This window comes from Mesoplodon mirus (genome assembly GCF_964341445.2).
Source record: "Mesoplodon mirus genome assembly, chromosome: 4".
Taxonomy (NCBI): domain Eukaryota; kingdom Metazoa; phylum Chordata; class Mammalia; order Artiodactyla; family Ziphiidae; genus Mesoplodon; species Mesoplodon mirus.
The window spans coordinates 181,055,849-181,073,441 of NC_138979.1; the positions used below are offsets into that span (position 1 = coordinate 181,055,849).

The window sequence follows — 17,593 nt, forward strand, 5'->3', positions numbered from 1 at the left end:
TGAAGGTTCTGCATGAATAAGACAGATGAGGTTTTCCAGAGTTTATAATCTTGTAGGGAAAAAAAGATAAGAAATATACAAATAACTACAATAATTTCAGATTATGACAGTACAGTGAAGAATATAAAAGAGAAAAATGAATTTGGAGAAAGTCTGTTGGACAGCGGGTGCTATGTTAGTCAGGGTGACCAGGGAAAATCCCTCTGACAAGATGATGTCAGAGCTGGAGGGCAAGAAGGAGGGGGCCACCTGGAGAAGATGGTTCTAGATAGAGGCAAATAGAAGAGTGAAGTTCCTGAGCTCAGTGCGTTTGAGGTGCAGGGGGTAGAGTGTGGCTGGGGTGGTGGACAAAAGACTGGCAAAAATGAAGTTGGACAGTTCAGCAGAAGCCATATCGCATCACATAGGGCTATGGAAAGGAGTCTGGATTTTATTCTACTCGAAATGAGAAGCACTTGGAAAGTTACACACAGAGGAGTGATAGGCTCCACTTTCCCCTTTTAAAAGACCACCTGAGCTGTTCTGGGAGAACAGGCTGCAGAGGCACAAGAGTAGAAACCAGCGGTGACCACTGAGCAAGCTGTTTCAGATTTTCACATGATGTAGCTTGGATTCTGTGCCCCTTTCCTACCAGAAGACTTTCTTTCTCAGTTCTGAGAAGTATTCTTTGATTATTTCCTTCCCTCCAATTTCTCTGTTTTATGTTTTTGGACCTCTTAGCAGTTACTTGTTGGACCTCTCCTGTTTCTTCTCTATGTATTTCATCCCAGTTTTGGGGATGTTTCCTTCATTTTATCCTTAAACATTTTTAGAGATGATTTTAAATGTTTTAGGCCATGCTGAGTGGGGAAGGAAGGCTAGGGTCCAAGTGGGCTACCTTGTTTTCAGCCCCTGCAGCTCTCTCTCCAGTTCCCCGAGGAACCTGGAGTCCTGTGCTGCTCAGGGAAGCCCTTCAGGGGCTTCCTCTGCTCTGCTAGGTCAGTGGGCACCCACTGTCTGCCAGGCACTGAGTAAATGTTGGCAGATGAAAGGACAAGCAGAACTATTAAAGGAAAAATACTTCTCTAAGGGATGCTCAAAGCTCAAGAGAAGTGTGGAGTTGGGAGGAATAGTTGTACACGGCATATGAATCCAGGTGTCCAAGCACTGACCTCCTGCACCCTAGGGGACAGCCAGAATGTGCTGGCATGTGGTAGTGGAAACATGGTGATTTTTGAGTAATCATGGAAAATGTAAAAAATGCCAGTGACCGGGAATGGGCAAATCTTCAAATGTCATTGTCACACCATATTCTGGATTTAGTTATTTAAACAAATGATGCTAACCTAAATCTTTTTTTTTTTAATTTTTGACTTTTCCTTCCTTCCTCCTTCCTCCTTCCTCCTCCCTCCCTCCCTCCCTTCCTTCCTTCCCCTTCCTTCCTTTCTTCTTTCCCCCTTCCTCCCTTCCTCCCTTGTATATTTACTTTGCCAATAGTTAGGAGGAATAAAGAGTGAAACTTTATTTTAGCAAGGCAAAGGGTCCTGGAGAATGTGCAGAAATGTGGGCATTCAAGAAGCACATGAAAAGCTGTTCAACATCACTAATTATTAGAGAACGGCAAATCAAAACTACAATAAGGTATCACCTCACACCAGTTAGAATGCACATCGTCAGATAATCTACAAACAACAAATGCTGGAGAGGGTGTGGAGAAAAGGGAACCCTCTTGCACTGTTGGTGGGAATGTAAATTGATACAGCCACTCTGGAGAACAGTATGGAGGTTTCTTAAAAAACTAAAAATAGAGTTACCATATGATCCAGCAATCCCACTACTGGGCGTATACCCAGAGAAAACCATAATTCAAAAAGACACATGCACCCCAATGTTCATTGTAGCACCATTTACAATAGCCAGGTCATGGAAGCAACCTAAATGTCCATCGACAGATGAATGGATAAAGAAGATGTGGGATGTGGCACATATATACAATGGAATATTACTCAGCCATAAAAAGGAAGAAAATTGGGTCATTTGTTGAGACGTGGTTGGATCTAGAGACTGTCATACAGAGTGACGTAAGTCAGAAAGAGAAAAACAAATATCGTATATTAACGCATATATGTGGAACCTAGAAAAATGGTACAGATGAACCGGTTTGCAGGGCAGAAGTTGAGACACAGATGTAGAAAACAAACGTATGGACACCAAGGGGGGTAAGCCGTGGGGGGTTGGGGATGGTGGTATGATGAACTGGGCAATTGGGATTGACATGTATACACTGATGTGTATAAAATGGATGACTAAGAAGAACCTGCTGTATAAAAAATAAATAAAATTTTAAAATATATATACAATTTAGGTCTCAGATTATGAATATGTTTAGTTATTCATAAAAATATATACATGTCATATATAAGAAAAAGAAATGTGTTACCTATTCACACTCCCAAAAGAAAAGGGTACATTTGAAGTAAATATTTGTATATATGGGTATTCTAAAAAGCTCTGTAGTATATATATGATTAAATGTTTATGTTCCTGTTAACAAAAAAAAAAAAAAAAAGAAAGAAAGCTGGGCATTGTATAAGCAGGTGGAGTCATAGCTGGCTGGCAGAGGTCCCCCAGGGGAGTCCGTTCTGTCCTGCTGTCATGCTCAGTCCTTTTGTCCACATTTCCATTGTCTTCTATATAAAGACATAGAAACCTGCTTATCATGTCTACAGATGAAATAGTTTACTAGCCATAGCAGCTTATACTTTGGATGATATCAAGAGTCAGAAGAGTCTGGACGTCTTTCTGATTGTCCGTCAGCCTCCCTTAGCAGCCTGTGAACCTCTCGTCTTGGTCTTTGAGCCTCAGTAATAAGCACAGCATCTGGCACATGGTTGATGTGGGATAAATATTTGCTGAATGAATGAATGACTGGCTGGAAGATGAGGAAAACTGGGAAATGAAATTAATCCACCAAGTGTTAATATTCAGGAAAAAAAAAATCAGTTACCCAAAAATAGGATGAAGAAGACATGGCCCAGCAGCAGGTCATGGGGAAAGGAAGGAGGCTTGAGCTGATGACCATCTTCTGGGCCAGGTCAACGGAAGGTGATGTCCACACCGAGGCTGCTTGGCTGATCCACTCTGCACACAACAGACCACATCTTGGTGCCCCATTTGCATGGACCTGGACAAAGTGAGGTGCTTCCAAAGAGGGTGGGAAGGATGGAGGATGCTTAAGAAACCATGTCACACCAGGAAACACCAAAAAAACTGGGATGATTTATTTTGGAGAAGAGTGTGGGGAGTGTGGTGGAGAAGGTTGGTGTCTAAAATATTTGAAAATCTGTCGTGTGAAAGAAGAATGAGAGTCACTGCAGTCCCTGGAGAAGGCAGAACCAGGCCTGATGAGGTGGAAGTTAAAGGGAGACGGGACCACACAGAAAAGTGACTGATAGCTCTCAGATCCAAAGGGAACGAGCAGCCCTAATGAGGCAGCAAACGCCTCACCTCTGGAAGCTTCAAGCAGAGATTGCTAAATATGGGACTTCCCTGGCGGTCCAGTGGTTAGGACTTGGCGCTTTCACTTCAGGGGGCCTGGGTTACATCCCTCGTCAGGAAACTAAGATCCCACAAGCCGTGTGTTGCAGCCAAAAAGAGAGAGAGAGAGAGATTGTTAAGTAATATCGTTGTGGGGTTCTTATCCTAGAGCCTCCATCTTGTAATAATAAATATAAAATTTTACTATTAATTTATTGAGTGTTTACTATGTTCTAGGCATGGTGCTCTTTTATATGTATTATCTCATTTCATCTTCATAGTGACCTTGTGACAAGTGACCATAGTGAAAGTCAGGCTGCTCTGATTTTCCAGGAATCTGATGCTTAGAGGAGGTCAAATGACTTGCCTACAGTCACACAGTTAATGAGTTATACAACGTGATATGAGCCCAAACTTGTCTGCCTCCCGAGCCACCCTTTTTGCTACTGTCCCCTGTGGCCACGATCTCTGAGGGTAACTTGGTGCTGTGCTCAGCCATTGCATCCTGGCGCTCACACCTCCAAAATATTTTCAACCCTGATTGTATCAGTTAGTGTGGGCCAGGTAACAAACAACTCTAAACAATTCTAAAATCTCAGTGGCTTAAAAACCACAGTTTTGTTGTTGTTGTTCTTTTCCAGGTTCCATGACCCAGGTTGCAATGGGAAGAACTGGGAATACTTGGTGAGGAACATGAATGGCTTTCATACCTAAGCAGGAGGAAGTTGAAAATAACAATAAATTATTGGTGTCAGATCATGACCTAAATGGTAACAATGTTAAGTAATGAGACTTGAATTTCCTTGTAGCTTATGGAAAGTGATCTTGTTATTTTATAATTACCAATGGGCTGCAAGAACGGCCTCAGCCATTAACTCCCTTGGGTGCAAGGCTTGGTGGCAGAAGTGAGCCATGATAGCACTGCTTCTATGGTCAACAGAAGTGTAGAAGCTTTTGGATGACCCCCCGCCATCTCTTCTGGTAGTTGGTCCAGGAATACAGGTGGGAATCCATCAAGCATCTTCTGTCTGTAGCTGAGGGCAAGTCCTGTGCTACACACAGTTTCAGATCTCTCTCTGTGCTCCCCCCTCTGTCTCTCTTTCCCTCTCTCTCCATCTCTCTAGATCTGGCTCTCACTCTCCTCTACCCTTTCCCCCCTGCCCCCTACCTCACTGCTGACTTCTCAGGTATAACGTGGTACACTGTCCTTGTTTGGAAATCAAGCACCAAATCCAGAAATAAACCAACTTAGAAAAGGGCAGAGGTTCTTAACTCAGAGCTCCCCTCTGTTTCCAGCAGAACATGACAATGATGGACAAAGTGGCGGGAATTGCTCACAGGACAGTAATTAAAATCACTTAGAAGACATTCCAGATGGCCAAAGCCATGTGCAACGTGTGTGGGGTCTGGAGGACTCTTTCCTCTGCTTTCTCCCTACTACTCCAGAAATACCTCTAAAGTTCATGATGTTTCTAAGCTAGGAGGTTCTCATTTCAGGTCATGAGAATGTTGCCATGCTCCACCTTCTCTCATAGATGGCCCTCCTCTAGCTGCTGCCTACAAGGAGTTAGTGTTGGCCAGGGGAGACAATGGACATGAAGCACATCTTCCATAACCTGGAATCAGAAAACTGGCTGCAGCTGTGTTACGTTGAACCTCACAGATTTCTCTTACTCTTTCTGATTTCTGAAAGTTCCCTAACATGAGGGTTTCCAGATAAAATACAAGATGCCCAGTTATATTTGAATTTCAGATAACACATAACTTCTTAGTGTACATATCTCCCCAATACTGCCCGGGACGTGCTTCTCCTAAAAACATGATTCATTATTTATCTGAAGTTCCAATGAAGCTGGGTGTCTTGTGTTTCTGCTACACCCCACCTGAAATGCAACTGCTGCTAATTTTCAAATTCTGTGAGACAGGGCTTGGGAAGGCACACTGCCAAATAGCCACGTGGAAGCAACGTCTCAGACCATCTTCCCAAACACATCATTTGGGAATCAGGTGCACGACGGAATGCCAAAGACAAATGGCTTTCATCTGCTTCCAAGAAAGGCCTGATACTGCGTCTTGGGTTACTAGAAATCCTCTGGGTTACCCTCCACAAGGAGAGAACCACAGCAGCAAACATGCTGCAAGGTAACGATGAACCCTCAACTGTAGCTGGATGCGTATAAATGGGGGTAAAACTAATCCCCTCTCTGAAGCAAGCGTGTGATGCCAAAGCCCAAGGCAGGCCTTTCCACTGCACTAGCCAGTAGCCTGACAGTGAGAAACAAAACAGAGTGGTTCTAAAGAGATGGTTTTACTGACTCTTTGGCCATTAAAAGCCTCTCCTAGAATTCTGTCTTCTGTTTACAGCGGCAACAGAGAAGAAAAAGTTGGGAGTGAAAATCTTGCGTTTGGATTGGTTGGTTACTGTTTCTCTCTATGCTGTGGGCTGCATTGCAGAGAAGGGGCCTCGGCTATTTCATCTACTCACTTGGCATGTTTTTGAGCCACTGGGTTCTGGGAGAATAACGAATTCCATCCTCTTGGGAGCACTGTCCGGGAGCCTTTCATTCCTGTGCAGAGAGACACTCCTGGGCTGGGCGCTGGTCTTCTCCATTTGTTGTAACAACCCGAGGGACCCGTCCCCATTTACTAGATGGGGACGCTGGGGCTTAGGGGCAGGCCTCGCTGGGATTAGGTGTCCTTTCCACCGCCTTGCAGACACCCTGGGCATCCCGTGCTCCGTGTAACACAGCCTAAAACGCACCCATCTAGGCCGAGCCTCTCATTGGAGAAGCAGAAAGAAGGCTCAGTGCAATTAGGTGAAATGCCTGAAGTCCCTGTGTTGAGTCAGGTTTGGGGTGCACAGCTGCCCCACCTAAGGTCACCTGGTGACTTAAGCCGGGTCTCTGGGGAAGGGATCCTGAGCTGAACTGGGGTCTTGCTGCAGGAAGTTCACTGAGTGGGGACTGACAGTTGGGCACATGTGCAGGTATAAGTTTAACCACAACTTCCTGGTGGGGAGGAATCCTGATCTGCAGTTTGCTAATTCCCATGGTGTAAATTTCTTCCCGTGGCCGATTTCCAGCTGTCGCCCTGACGTGACTGGATGCAGACTTGGGAAGAGGTGCCCAGGATCAGCCCCAGCACATCAGCGCCCGTGGGGAGTGAAGGAACCAGGCGAGGCAGAGGGTAAGGTTAGACCATGCTGCGGTCACACAAAGGCTCCAACAACCCCGCGGAAGCTGGCCTACCCTGCAGGGTAGTCCCAAACAGGGGGTGAGGCCCGAATCTTTGTGCTCCCCTGTACGACCTTCCCCGTGTCACCCTGTCATTAGACGTGGGTTGCCTGGGGTGAGGGCGGGCTGGTGCCCTCCTTCCTCTAAGTTTCCACAGCATGGGGGGTGCAGCCCTCCTAAGCCCCCATCCTACGGGGTGGTCAAGTCTTCTCACTTGTTGCTCCTCATCAGCAAGAAGCAGTTCACCCTGCTTCACCCTTGCATCCCCCATGGTTCTTGACACCTGGAAGATGCTTGGCAAACGTCAGATAATGGAGAGTTGAATGAACCAGTGATCAAGTGAACTTTCAGTGAAGGTCTGATGACCATGGCTCCAGTTCAGCACACGTCTCAGGCTCTTGTCTGCATTGTGTTGTGTGTTGCTGTTTCCTATGGGAAAGCCCATTTCCCCACCCGGGATGATGAGTTCATTTGCACCAGCCCCAGGCCCTCTGTTTCTCCTGTGATCCGCACAGCAGGCAGCATCGGCAGCACTCACCACTGAGAGAGATGGTTTGAGTCGGGTGTGGGCATAATTGATAACATTTGATAAGGAATTTCCCTTGGCTAGATTGACCTTTCAGAAGAGTTCTGGTTGTGATACTTCCCTTTGCTTTGGGTAAATGGGAATATTAGAAATAAAGAAAACAGTTCAGGGCTTCCCTGGTGGTGCAGTGGTTAAGAATCCATCTGCCAATGCAGGGGACATGGGTTCGAACCCTGGTCAGGGAAGATCCCACATGCCGCAGAGCAACTAAGCCTCTGCGCCACAACTACTGAGCCTGCGCTCTAGAGCCCGTGCTCCACTACAAGAGAAGCCACCGCAATGAGAAGTTTGCACACTGCAACGAAGAGTAGCCCCCACTCGCCACACCTAGAGAAAGCCCATGCACAGCAACGAAGACCCAACACAGCCAAAAATAAATAAAAATAAAATAAATAAATTTATTTTTTAAAAAAAGAAAACAGCTCAAAGTCACCACCAAGTTAAGAAGTTCCAATGAATGGAAAGCCTTGGATTATATTTGCACAACATGGTCTGTGGGTGGGCATCACACAGAGTCAACATTTCCAGAAGTCCTCAAGAGGTCAAGTCGTCCCCTTCACCCATAGCCACGATACTTTCATTCCTGAGTGGACAGATAGGATCCTGGGGATACCCTTGATACTGTGACTTGGATCCTTGTGAGTCCCGGCATGTATACAACTCAGTCTCTGCTCTGCAAGTGTTCCTTTCTGACAGAGTAGCCCTCATTTCTGGGGTTCCTTCTCCAAGCATGCAATCACTTTTGCTGGTCTAATCAACCCTCTACCTGAACAAATGACCCAAGAGCCATCCCAGGTGGCCCCTAGATGTGTGTGTGTGTGTGTGTGTGTGTGTGTGTGTGTGTGTTCACACACGTTGGGGAGATGGGATTGCAGAACCCAGCCCCTTTTCATGGTTGACTTTGCATCTGCCATTTTTCCTGTGATGGTCAGGGGGTTGCTTCCTGTGGCCTCTGGATTCTCGTTTCACCAGCCCTTCTTCCAAGAGCTTCCCTGTTCCCTCTGTCCTCTAACTCCCATCCATCTCCCTAGAAATCTCTGTTACCCTGGCTTATGTATTCTCTCTAATCGTGGCTATTTCCTAAAAAATGGTATAGACTTTTGACACTGATTCATCATCACACCCTGAGGGGAAGAAGAAAAAAGACTCCAGAAGGAGCTCTATTTATTGCACAGGAAAAACTAACCTGAAAGAAAGGGCTTGCCACTCATAGTTCACGGTGATGTCATGCGTCTTAAACGGCTGGCAGTTCTTCAAATGAGCTGCTCCATCTAACCTCCATGTCTTTTTTTTTTTAATTTTTTAATTTTATTTTTTTATACAACAGGTTCTTATTAGTCATCAGTTTTATACACATCAGTGTATACATGTCAATCCCAATCGCCCAATTCATCATACCACCGTCCCCACGCCCCCATGGCTTTCCCCCCTTGGCGTCCATATGTTTGTTCTCTACATCTGTGTTCAACTTGTGCCCTGCAAACCGGTTCATCTGTACCATTTTTCTAGGTTCCACATACATGCGTTAATATACGATATTTGTTTTTCTCTTTCTGACTTACGTCACTCTGTATGACAGTCTCTAGATCCATCCACGTCTCAACAAATGACCCAATTTCGTTCCTTTTTATGGCTGAGTAATATTCCATTGTATATATGTACCACAACTTCTTTATCCATTCATCTGTCGATGGGCATTTAGGTTGCTTCCATGACCTGGCTATTGTAAATAGTGCTGCAATGAACATTGGGGTGCATGTGTCTTTTTGAATTATGGTTTTCTGTGGGTATATGCCGAGTAGTGGGATTGCTGGATCATATAGTAATTCTATTTTTAGTTTTTTAAGGAACTTCCATACTGTTCTCCATAGTGGCTGTATCAATTTACATTCCCACCAACAGTGCAAGAGGGTTCCCTTTTCTCCACACCCTCTCCAGCATTTGTTGTTTGTAGATTTTCTGATGATGCCCATTCTAAATCGTGTGAGGTGATACCTCATTGTAGTTTTGATTTGCATTTCTCTAATAATTAGTGATGTTGAGCAGTTTTTCATGTGCTTCTTGGCCATCTGTATGTCTTCTTTGGGGAAATGTCTATTTAGGTCTTCTGCCCATTTTTTGATTGGGTTGTTTTATTAATATTGAGCTGCATGAGCTGTTTATATATTTTGGAGATTAATCCTTTGTCCGATGACTCATTTGCAAATATTTTCTCCCATTCTGAGGGTTCTCTTTTCGTCTTGTTTATGGTCTCCTTTGCTGTGTAAAAGCTTTTAAGTTTCATTAGGTCCCATTTGTTTATTTTTGTTTTTATTTCCATTACTCTAGGAGGTGGATCAAAAGAGATCTTGCTGTGATTTATGACAAAGAGTGTTCTTCCTATGTTTTCCTCTAAGAGTTTTACAGTGTCCGGTCTTAAATTTAGGTCTTGAAGCCATTTTGAGTTTATTTTTGTGTATGGTGTTAGGGAGTGTTCTAATTTCATTCTTTTACATGTAGCTGTCCAGTTTTCCCAGCACCACTTATTGAAGAGACTGTCTTTTCTCCATTGTATATCCTTGCCTCCTTTGTCATAGATTAGTTGACCATAGGTGCATGGGTTTATCTCTGGGCTTTCTATCTTGTTCCATTGATCTATGTTTCTGTTTTTGTGTCAGTACCATATTGTCTTGATTACTGTAGCTTTGTAGTATAGTCTGAAGTCAGGGAGTCTGATTCCTCCCACTTCGTTTTTTTCCCTCAAGACTGCTTTGGCTATTCGGGGTCTTTTGTGTCTCCATACAAATTTTAAGATTTTTTGTTCTAGTTCTGTAAAAAATGCCATTGGTAATTTGATAGGGATTGCATTGAATCTGTAGATTGCTTTGGGTAGTAGAGTCATTTTCACAGTATTGATTCTTCCAATCCAAGAACATGGTATATCTCTCCATCTGTTGGTATCATCTTTAATTTCTTTCATCAGTGTCTTATAGTTTTCTGCATACAGGTCTTTTGTCTCCCTAGGTAGGTTTATTCCTAGGTATTTTATGCGTTTTGTTGCAATGATAAATGGGAGTGTTTCCTTAATTTCTCTTTCAGATTTTTCATCCTTAGTGTATAAGAATGCAAGAGATTTCTGTGCATTAATTTATTTTATTTTATTTTTTTAATTTTTTGCTTTATAACAAATTTAATCAGTTATACATATACATATGTACCCATATCCCCTCCCTTTTGCGTCTCCCTCCCACCCTCCCTATCCCACCCCTCCAGGCCGTCACAAAGCACCGAGCTGATCTCCCTGTGCTACGCGGCTGCTTCCCACTAGCTATCTACCTTACGTTTGGTAGTGTATATATGTCCATGCCGCTCTTTCACTTTGTCATAGCTTACCCTTCCCCCTCCCCATATCCTCAAGTCCACTCTCTAGTAGGTCTGTGTCTGTATTCCTGTCTTAACCCTAGGTTCTTCATGACATTTTTTTTTCTTAAATTCCATATATATGTGTCAGCATAGAGTATTTGTCTTTCTCTTTCTGACTTACTTCACTCTGTATGACAGACTCTAGGTCCATCCACCTCATTACAAATAGCTCAATTTCATTTCTTTTTATGGCTGAGTAATATTCCATTGTACATATGTGCCACATCTTCTTTACCCATTCATCCGATGATGGACACTTAGGTTGTTTCCATCTCCGGGCTATTGTAAATAGGGCTGCTATGAACATTTTGGTACATGTCTCTTTTTGAATTATGGTTTTCTCAGGGTATATGCCCAGTAGTGGGATTGCTGGGTCATATGGTAGTTCTATTTGTAGTTTTTTAAGGAACCTCCATACCATTCTCCATAGTGGCTGTACCAATTCACATTCCCACCAGCAGTGCAAGAGTGTTCCTTTTTTCCCACACCCTCTCCAACATTTATTGTTTGTAGATTTTTTTTTTTTAAGTTTTATCTTTCATTTATTTATTTATTTATTTTTTTGCGGTACGCGGGCCTCTCACTGTTGTGGCCTCTCCCGTTGTGGAGCACAGGCTCCAGATGCGCAGGCCCAGCGGCCATGTCTCACAGGCTCAGCCGCTCCGCGGCACGTGGTATCTTCCCGGACCGGGGCACGAATCCGTGTGCCCTTCATCGGCAGGCGGACTCTCAACCACTGAGCCACCAGGGAAGCCCCTGTTTGTAGATTTTTTTGATGATGGCCATTCTGACTGGTGTGAGATGATATCTCATTGTAGTTTTGATTTGCATTTCTCTAATGAGTAAAGATGTTGAGCATCCTTTCATGTGTTTGTTGGCAGTCTGTATATCTTCTGTGGAGAAATGCCTATTTAGGTCTTCTGCCCATTTTTGGATTGGGTTGTTTGTTTTTTTGTTATTGAGCTGCATGAGCTGCTTATAAATTTTGGAGATTAATCCTTTGTCAGTTGCTTAATTTACAAATATTTTCTCCCATTCTGAGGGTTGTCTTTTGGTCTTGTTTATGGTTTCCTTTGCTGTGCAAAAGCTTTTAAGTTTCATTAGGTCCCATGTGTTTATTTTTGTCTTTATTTCCATTTCTCTAGGAGGTGGGTCAAAAAGGATCTTGCTGTGATTTATGTCATAGAGTGTTCTGCCTATGTTTTCCTCTAAGAGTTTGATAGTGTCTGGCCTTACATTTAGGTCTTTAATCCATTTTGAGCTTATTTTTGTGTATGGTGTTAGGGAGTGATCTAATCTCATACTTTTACATGTCCCTATCCAGTTTTCCCAGCACCACTTATTGAAGAGACTGTCCTTTCTCCACTGTACATTCCTGCCTCCTTTATCAAAGATAAGGTGACCATATGTCCGTGGGTTTATCTCTGGGCTTTCTATCCTGTTCCATTGATCTATCTTTCTGTTTTTGTGCCAGTACCATACTGTCTTGATTACTGTAGCTTTGTAGTAGAGTCTGAAGTCAGGGAGCCTGATTCCTCCAGCTCCATTTTTCGTTCTCAAGATTGCTTTGGCTATTCGGGGTCTTTTGTGTTTCCATACAAATTGTGAAATTTTTTGCTCTAGTTCTGTGAAAAATGCCAGGGGTAGTTTGATAGGGATTGCATTGAATCTGTAGATTGCTTTGGGTAGTAGAGTCATTTTCACAATGTTGATTCTTCCAATCCAAGAACATGGTACATCTCTCCATCTATTTGTATCGTCTTTAATTTCTTTCACCAGTGTCTTATAATTTTCTGCATACAGGTCTTTTGTCTCCTTAGGTAGGTTTATTCCTAGATATTTTATTCTTTTTGTTGCAATGGTAAATGGGAGTGTTTCCTTGATTTCACTTTCAGATTTTTCATCATTAGTATATAGGAATGCCAGAGATTTCTGTGCATTAATTTTGTATCCTGCAACTTTACCAAATTCATTGATTAGCTCTAGTAGTTTTCTGGTAGCATCTTTAGGATTCTCTATGTATAGTATCATGTCATCTGCAAACAGTGACAGCTTTACTTCTTTTCCGATTTGGATTCCTTTTATTTCCTTTTCTTCTCTGATTGCTGTGGCTAAAACTTCCAAAACTATGTTGAATAAGAGTGGTGAGAGTGGGCAACCTTGTCTTGTTCCTGATCTTAGTGGAAATGGTTTCAGTTTTTCACCATTGAGGACGATGCTGGCTGTGGGTTTGTCATATATGGCCTTTATTATGTTGAGGAAAGTTCCCTCTATGCCTACTTTCTGCAGGGTTTTTATCATAAATGAGTGTTGAATTTTGTCGAAAGCTTTCTCTGCATCTATTGAGATGATCATATGGTTTTTCTCCTTCAATTTGTTAATATGGTGTATCATGTTGATTGATTTGCGTATATTGAAGAATCCTTGCATTCCTGGAATAAACCCCACTTGATCATGGTGTATGATCCTTTTAATGTGTTGTTGGATTCTGTTTGCTAGTATTTTGTTGAGGATTTTTGCATCTATGTTCATCAGTGATATTGGCCTGTAGTTTTCTTTCTTTGTGACATCCTTGTCTGGTTTTGGTGTCAAGGTGATGGTGGCCTCATAGAATGAGTTTGGGAGTGTTCCTCCCTCTGCTATATTTTGGAAGAGTTTGAGAAGGATAGGTGTTAGCTCTTCTCTAAATGCTTGATAGAATTCGCCTGTGAAGCCATCTGGTCCTGGGCTTTTGTTTGTTGGAAGATTTTTTATCACAGTTTCAATTTCAGTGCTTGTGATTGGTCTGTTCATATTTTCTATTTCTTCCTGATTCAGTCTTGGCAGGTTGTGCATTTCTAAGAATTTGTCTATTTCTTCCAGGTTGTCCATTTTATTGGCATAGAGTTGCTTGTAGTAATCTCTCATTATCTTTTGTATTTCTGCAGTGTCAGTTGTTACTTCTCCTTTTTCATTTCTAATTCTATTGATTTGACTCTTCTCCCTTTTTTTCTTGATGATTCTGGCTAATGGTTTATCAATTTTGTTTATCTTCTCAAAGAACCAGCTTTTAGTTTTATTGATCTTAGCTGTCATTTCCTTCATTTCTTTTGCATTTATTTCTGATCTGATTTTTATGATTTCTTTCCTTCTGCTAACTTTGGGATGTTTTTGTTCTTCTTTCTCTAATTGCTTTAGGTGCAAGGTTAGGTTGTTTATTCGAGATGTTTCCTGTTCCTTAAGGTGGGATTGTATTGCTATAAACTTCCCTCTTAGAACTGCTTTTGCTGCATCCCATTGGTTTTGGGTCATCGTGTCTCCATTGTCATTTGTTTCTAGGTATTTTTTAATTTCCCCTTTGATTTCTTCAGTGATCACTTTGTTATTAAGTAGTGTATTGTTTAGCCTCCATGTGTTTGTATTTTTTACAGCTCTTTTCCTGTAATTGATATCTAGTCTCATAGCATTGTGGTCGGAAAAGATACTTGATACAATTTCAATTTTCTTAAATTTACCAAGGCTTGATTTGTGACCCAAGATATGATCTATCCTGGAGAATGTTCCATGAGCACTTGAGAAAAATGTGTATTCTGTTGTTTTTGGATGGAATGTCCTATAAATATCAATTAAGTCCATCTTGTTTAATGTATCATTTAAAGCTTGTGTTTCCTTATTTATTTTCATTTTGGATGATCTGTCCATTGGTGAAAGTGGGGTGTTAAAGTCCCCTACTATGAGTGTGTTACTGTCGATTTCTCCTTTTATGGCTGTTAGTATTTGCCTTATGTATTGAGGTGCTCCTATGTTGGGTGCATAAATATTTACAATTGTTATATCTTCTTCTTGGATCGATCCCTTGATCATTATGTAGTGTCCTTCTTTGTCTCTTCTAGTAGTCTTTACTTTAAAGTCTATTTTGTCTGATATGAGAATTGCTACTCCAGCTTTCTTTTGGTTTCCATTTGCATGGAATATCTTTTTCCATCCCCTTACTTTCGGTCTGTATGTGTCTCTAGGTCTGAAGTGGGTCTCTTGTAGACAGCATATATATGGGTCTTGTTTTTGTATCCATTCAGCCAATCTGTGTCTTTTGGTGGGAGCATTTAGTCCATTTACATTTAAGGTAATTATCGATATGTATGTTCCTATTCCCATTTTCTTAATTGTTTTGGGTTCGTTATTGTAGGTCTTTTCCTTCTGTTGTGTTTCTTGCCTAGAGAAGTTCCTTTAGCATTTGTTGTAAAGCTGGTTTGGTGGTGCTGAACTCTCTCAGCTTTTGCTTGTCTGTAAACGTTTTAATTTCTCCATCAAATCTGAATGAGATCCTTGCTGGGTAGAGTAATCTTGGTTGCAGGTTTTTTTCCTTCATCACTTTAAGTATGTCCTGCCACTCCCTTCTGGCTTGTAGAGTTTCTGCTGAGAGATCAGCTGTTATCCTGATGGGGATTCCCTTGTGTGTTATTTGTTGTTTTTGCCTTGCTGCTTTTAATATGATTTCTTTGTGTTTAATTTTTGACAGTTTGATTAATATGTGTCTTGGCGTATTTCTCCTTGGATTTATTCTGTATGGGACTCTCTGTGCCTCCTGGACTTGATTAACTATTTCCTTTCCCATATTAGGGAAGTTTTCAACTATAATCTCTTCAAATATTTTCTCAGTCCCTTTCTTTTTCTCTTCTTCTCCTGGAACCCCTATAATTCGAATGTTGGTGCGTTTAATGTTGTCCCAGAGGTCTCTGAGACTGTCCTCTGTTCTTTTCATTCTTTTTTCTTTATTTTGCTCTGCAGCAGTTATTTCCACTATTTTATCTTCCACCTCACTTATCCGTTCTTCTGCCTCAGTTATTCTGCTATTGATCCCATCTAGAGTATTTTTTATTTCATGTATTGTGTTTTTAATCGATGCTTGATTCATCTTTAGTTCTTCTAGGTCCTTGTTAACTGTTTCTTGCATTTTGTCTATTCTATTTCCAAGATTTTGGATCTGGGAAATAGAATCTTGGATCATCTTTACCATCATTATTCTGAATTCTTTTTCAGGTAGACTGCCTATTACCTCTTCATTTGTTAGGTCTGGTGGGTTTTTATCTTGCTCCTTCTCCTGCTGTGTGTTTTTCTGTCTTCTCATTTTGCTTATGTTACTGTGTTTGGGGTCTCCTTTTTGCAGGCTGCAGGTTCGTAGTTCCCGTTGTTTTTGGTGTCTGTCCCCAGTGGCTCAGGTTGGTTTAGTGGGTTGTGTAGGCTTCCTGGTGGAGGGGACTAGTGCCTGTGTTCTGGTGGATGAGGCTGGATCTTGTCTTTCTGGTGGGCAGGTCCACGTCTGGTGGTGTGTTTTGGGGTGTCTGCGGACTTTTTATGATTTTAGGCCACCTCTCTGCTAATGGGTGGCGTTGTGTTCCTGTCTTGCTAGTTGTTTGGCATAGGGTGTCCAGCACTGTAGCTTGCTGGTCGTTGAGTGAAGCTGGGTGCTGGTGTTGAGATGGAGATCTCTGGAAGATTTTCGCCGTTTGATATTATGTGGAGCTGGGAGGTCTCTTGTGGACCAGTGTCCTGAAGTTGGCTCTCCCACCTCAGAGGCACAGCACTGACTCCTGGCTCCTCAATTTGGGATGATTTGTTGTCTATTCATGTATTCCACAGATGCAGGGTACATCAAGTTGATTGTGGAGCTTTAATCCGCTGCTTCTGAGGCTGCTGGGAGAGGTTTCCCTTTCTCTTCTTTGTTCTCACAGCTCCTGGGTCTCAGCTTTGGATTTGGCCTCGCCTCTGCGTGTAGGTCGCCGGAGGGCGTCTGTCCTTCGCTCAGACAGGACAGGGTTAAAGGAGCAGCCTCTTCGGGGACTCTGGCTCACTCAGGCCGGGCGGGAGGGAGGGGCACGGAGTGCGGGGCGAGCCTGCAGCGGCAGAGGTCGGCGTGACGTTGCACCAGCCCGAGGCGCGCCGTGCGTTCTCCCAGGGAAGCCGCCCCTGGATCCCGGGAACCCGGCAGTGGCGGGCTGCACAGGCTCCCGGAAGGGCGGTGTGGACAGTGACCTGCGCTCGCGCACAGGCTTCTTGGCGGCGGCAGCAGCAGCCCCAGCGTCCCACGCCCGTCACTGGGCTCCGCGCTTTCAGTTGTGACTCGCGCCCGTTTGTGGAGCCCCTTTAAGCAGCGCTCTTAATCCCCTCTCCTCGCGCACCAGGAAACCAAGAGGGAAGAAAAAGTCTCTTGCCTCTTCGGCAGCTCCAGAGTTTTCCCGAACTCCCTGCTGGCTAGCTGTGGCGCATTAGCCTCCTTCAGGCTGAGTTCTCGCCGCCAGCCCCAGTCCTCTCCCTGCGCTCTGACCGAAGCCCGAGCCTCAGCTTCCAGCGCCGCCCGCCCCGGGGGGCGAGCAGACAAGCCCCTCGGGCTGGTGAGTGCCGCTCGGCACCGATCCTCTGTGCGGGAATCTCTCCGCTTTGCCCTACCCAGGTATGTGGGGAGTTTCTTGCCTTTTGGGAGGTCTGGGGTCTTCTGCCAGCGTTCAGTAGGTGTTCTGTAGGAGTTGTTCCACGTGTAGCTGTATTTCTGGTGTATCCGTGGGGAGGAAGGTGATCTCCGCGTCTTACTCTTCCGCCATCTTCTGTGCATTAATTTTGTATCCTGATACTTTACCATTCATTGATTAGCTCTAGTAGTTTTCTGGTGGCATCTTTAGGATTCTCTATGTATGGTATCATGTCATCTGCAAACAGTTACAGTTTTACTTCTTCTTTTCCAATTTCTATTCCTTTTATTTCTTTTTCTTCTCTGCTTGCCATGGCTAGGACTTCCAAAACTATGTTGAATAATAGTGGGGAGAGTGGACATCCTTGTCTTCTTCCTGATCTTAGAGGAAATGCTTTCAGTTTTTCACCA

General features: G+C 43.3%; 1 protein-coding gene across 1 annotated transcript in view; it reads left to right on the forward strand.

Annotated features, from left to right (window-relative positions):
- The window catches only part of VRK1 (VRK serine/threonine kinase 1), a 95,347-nt gene extending 91,141 nt beyond the window's left edge, over positions 1 to 4,206 (forward strand). The window contains exon 12 of the mRNA XM_082619727.1: positions 4,158 to 4,206. Within this exon, the coding sequence (XP_082475853.1) occupies positions 4,158 to 4,166 (9 nt within the window). The 3' untranslated portion in view covers positions 4,167 to 4,206. The remainder of the gene's footprint in view (positions 1 to 4,157) is intronic.
- The last annotated feature ends 13,387 nt before the right edge of the window (positions 4,207 to 17,593 follow it).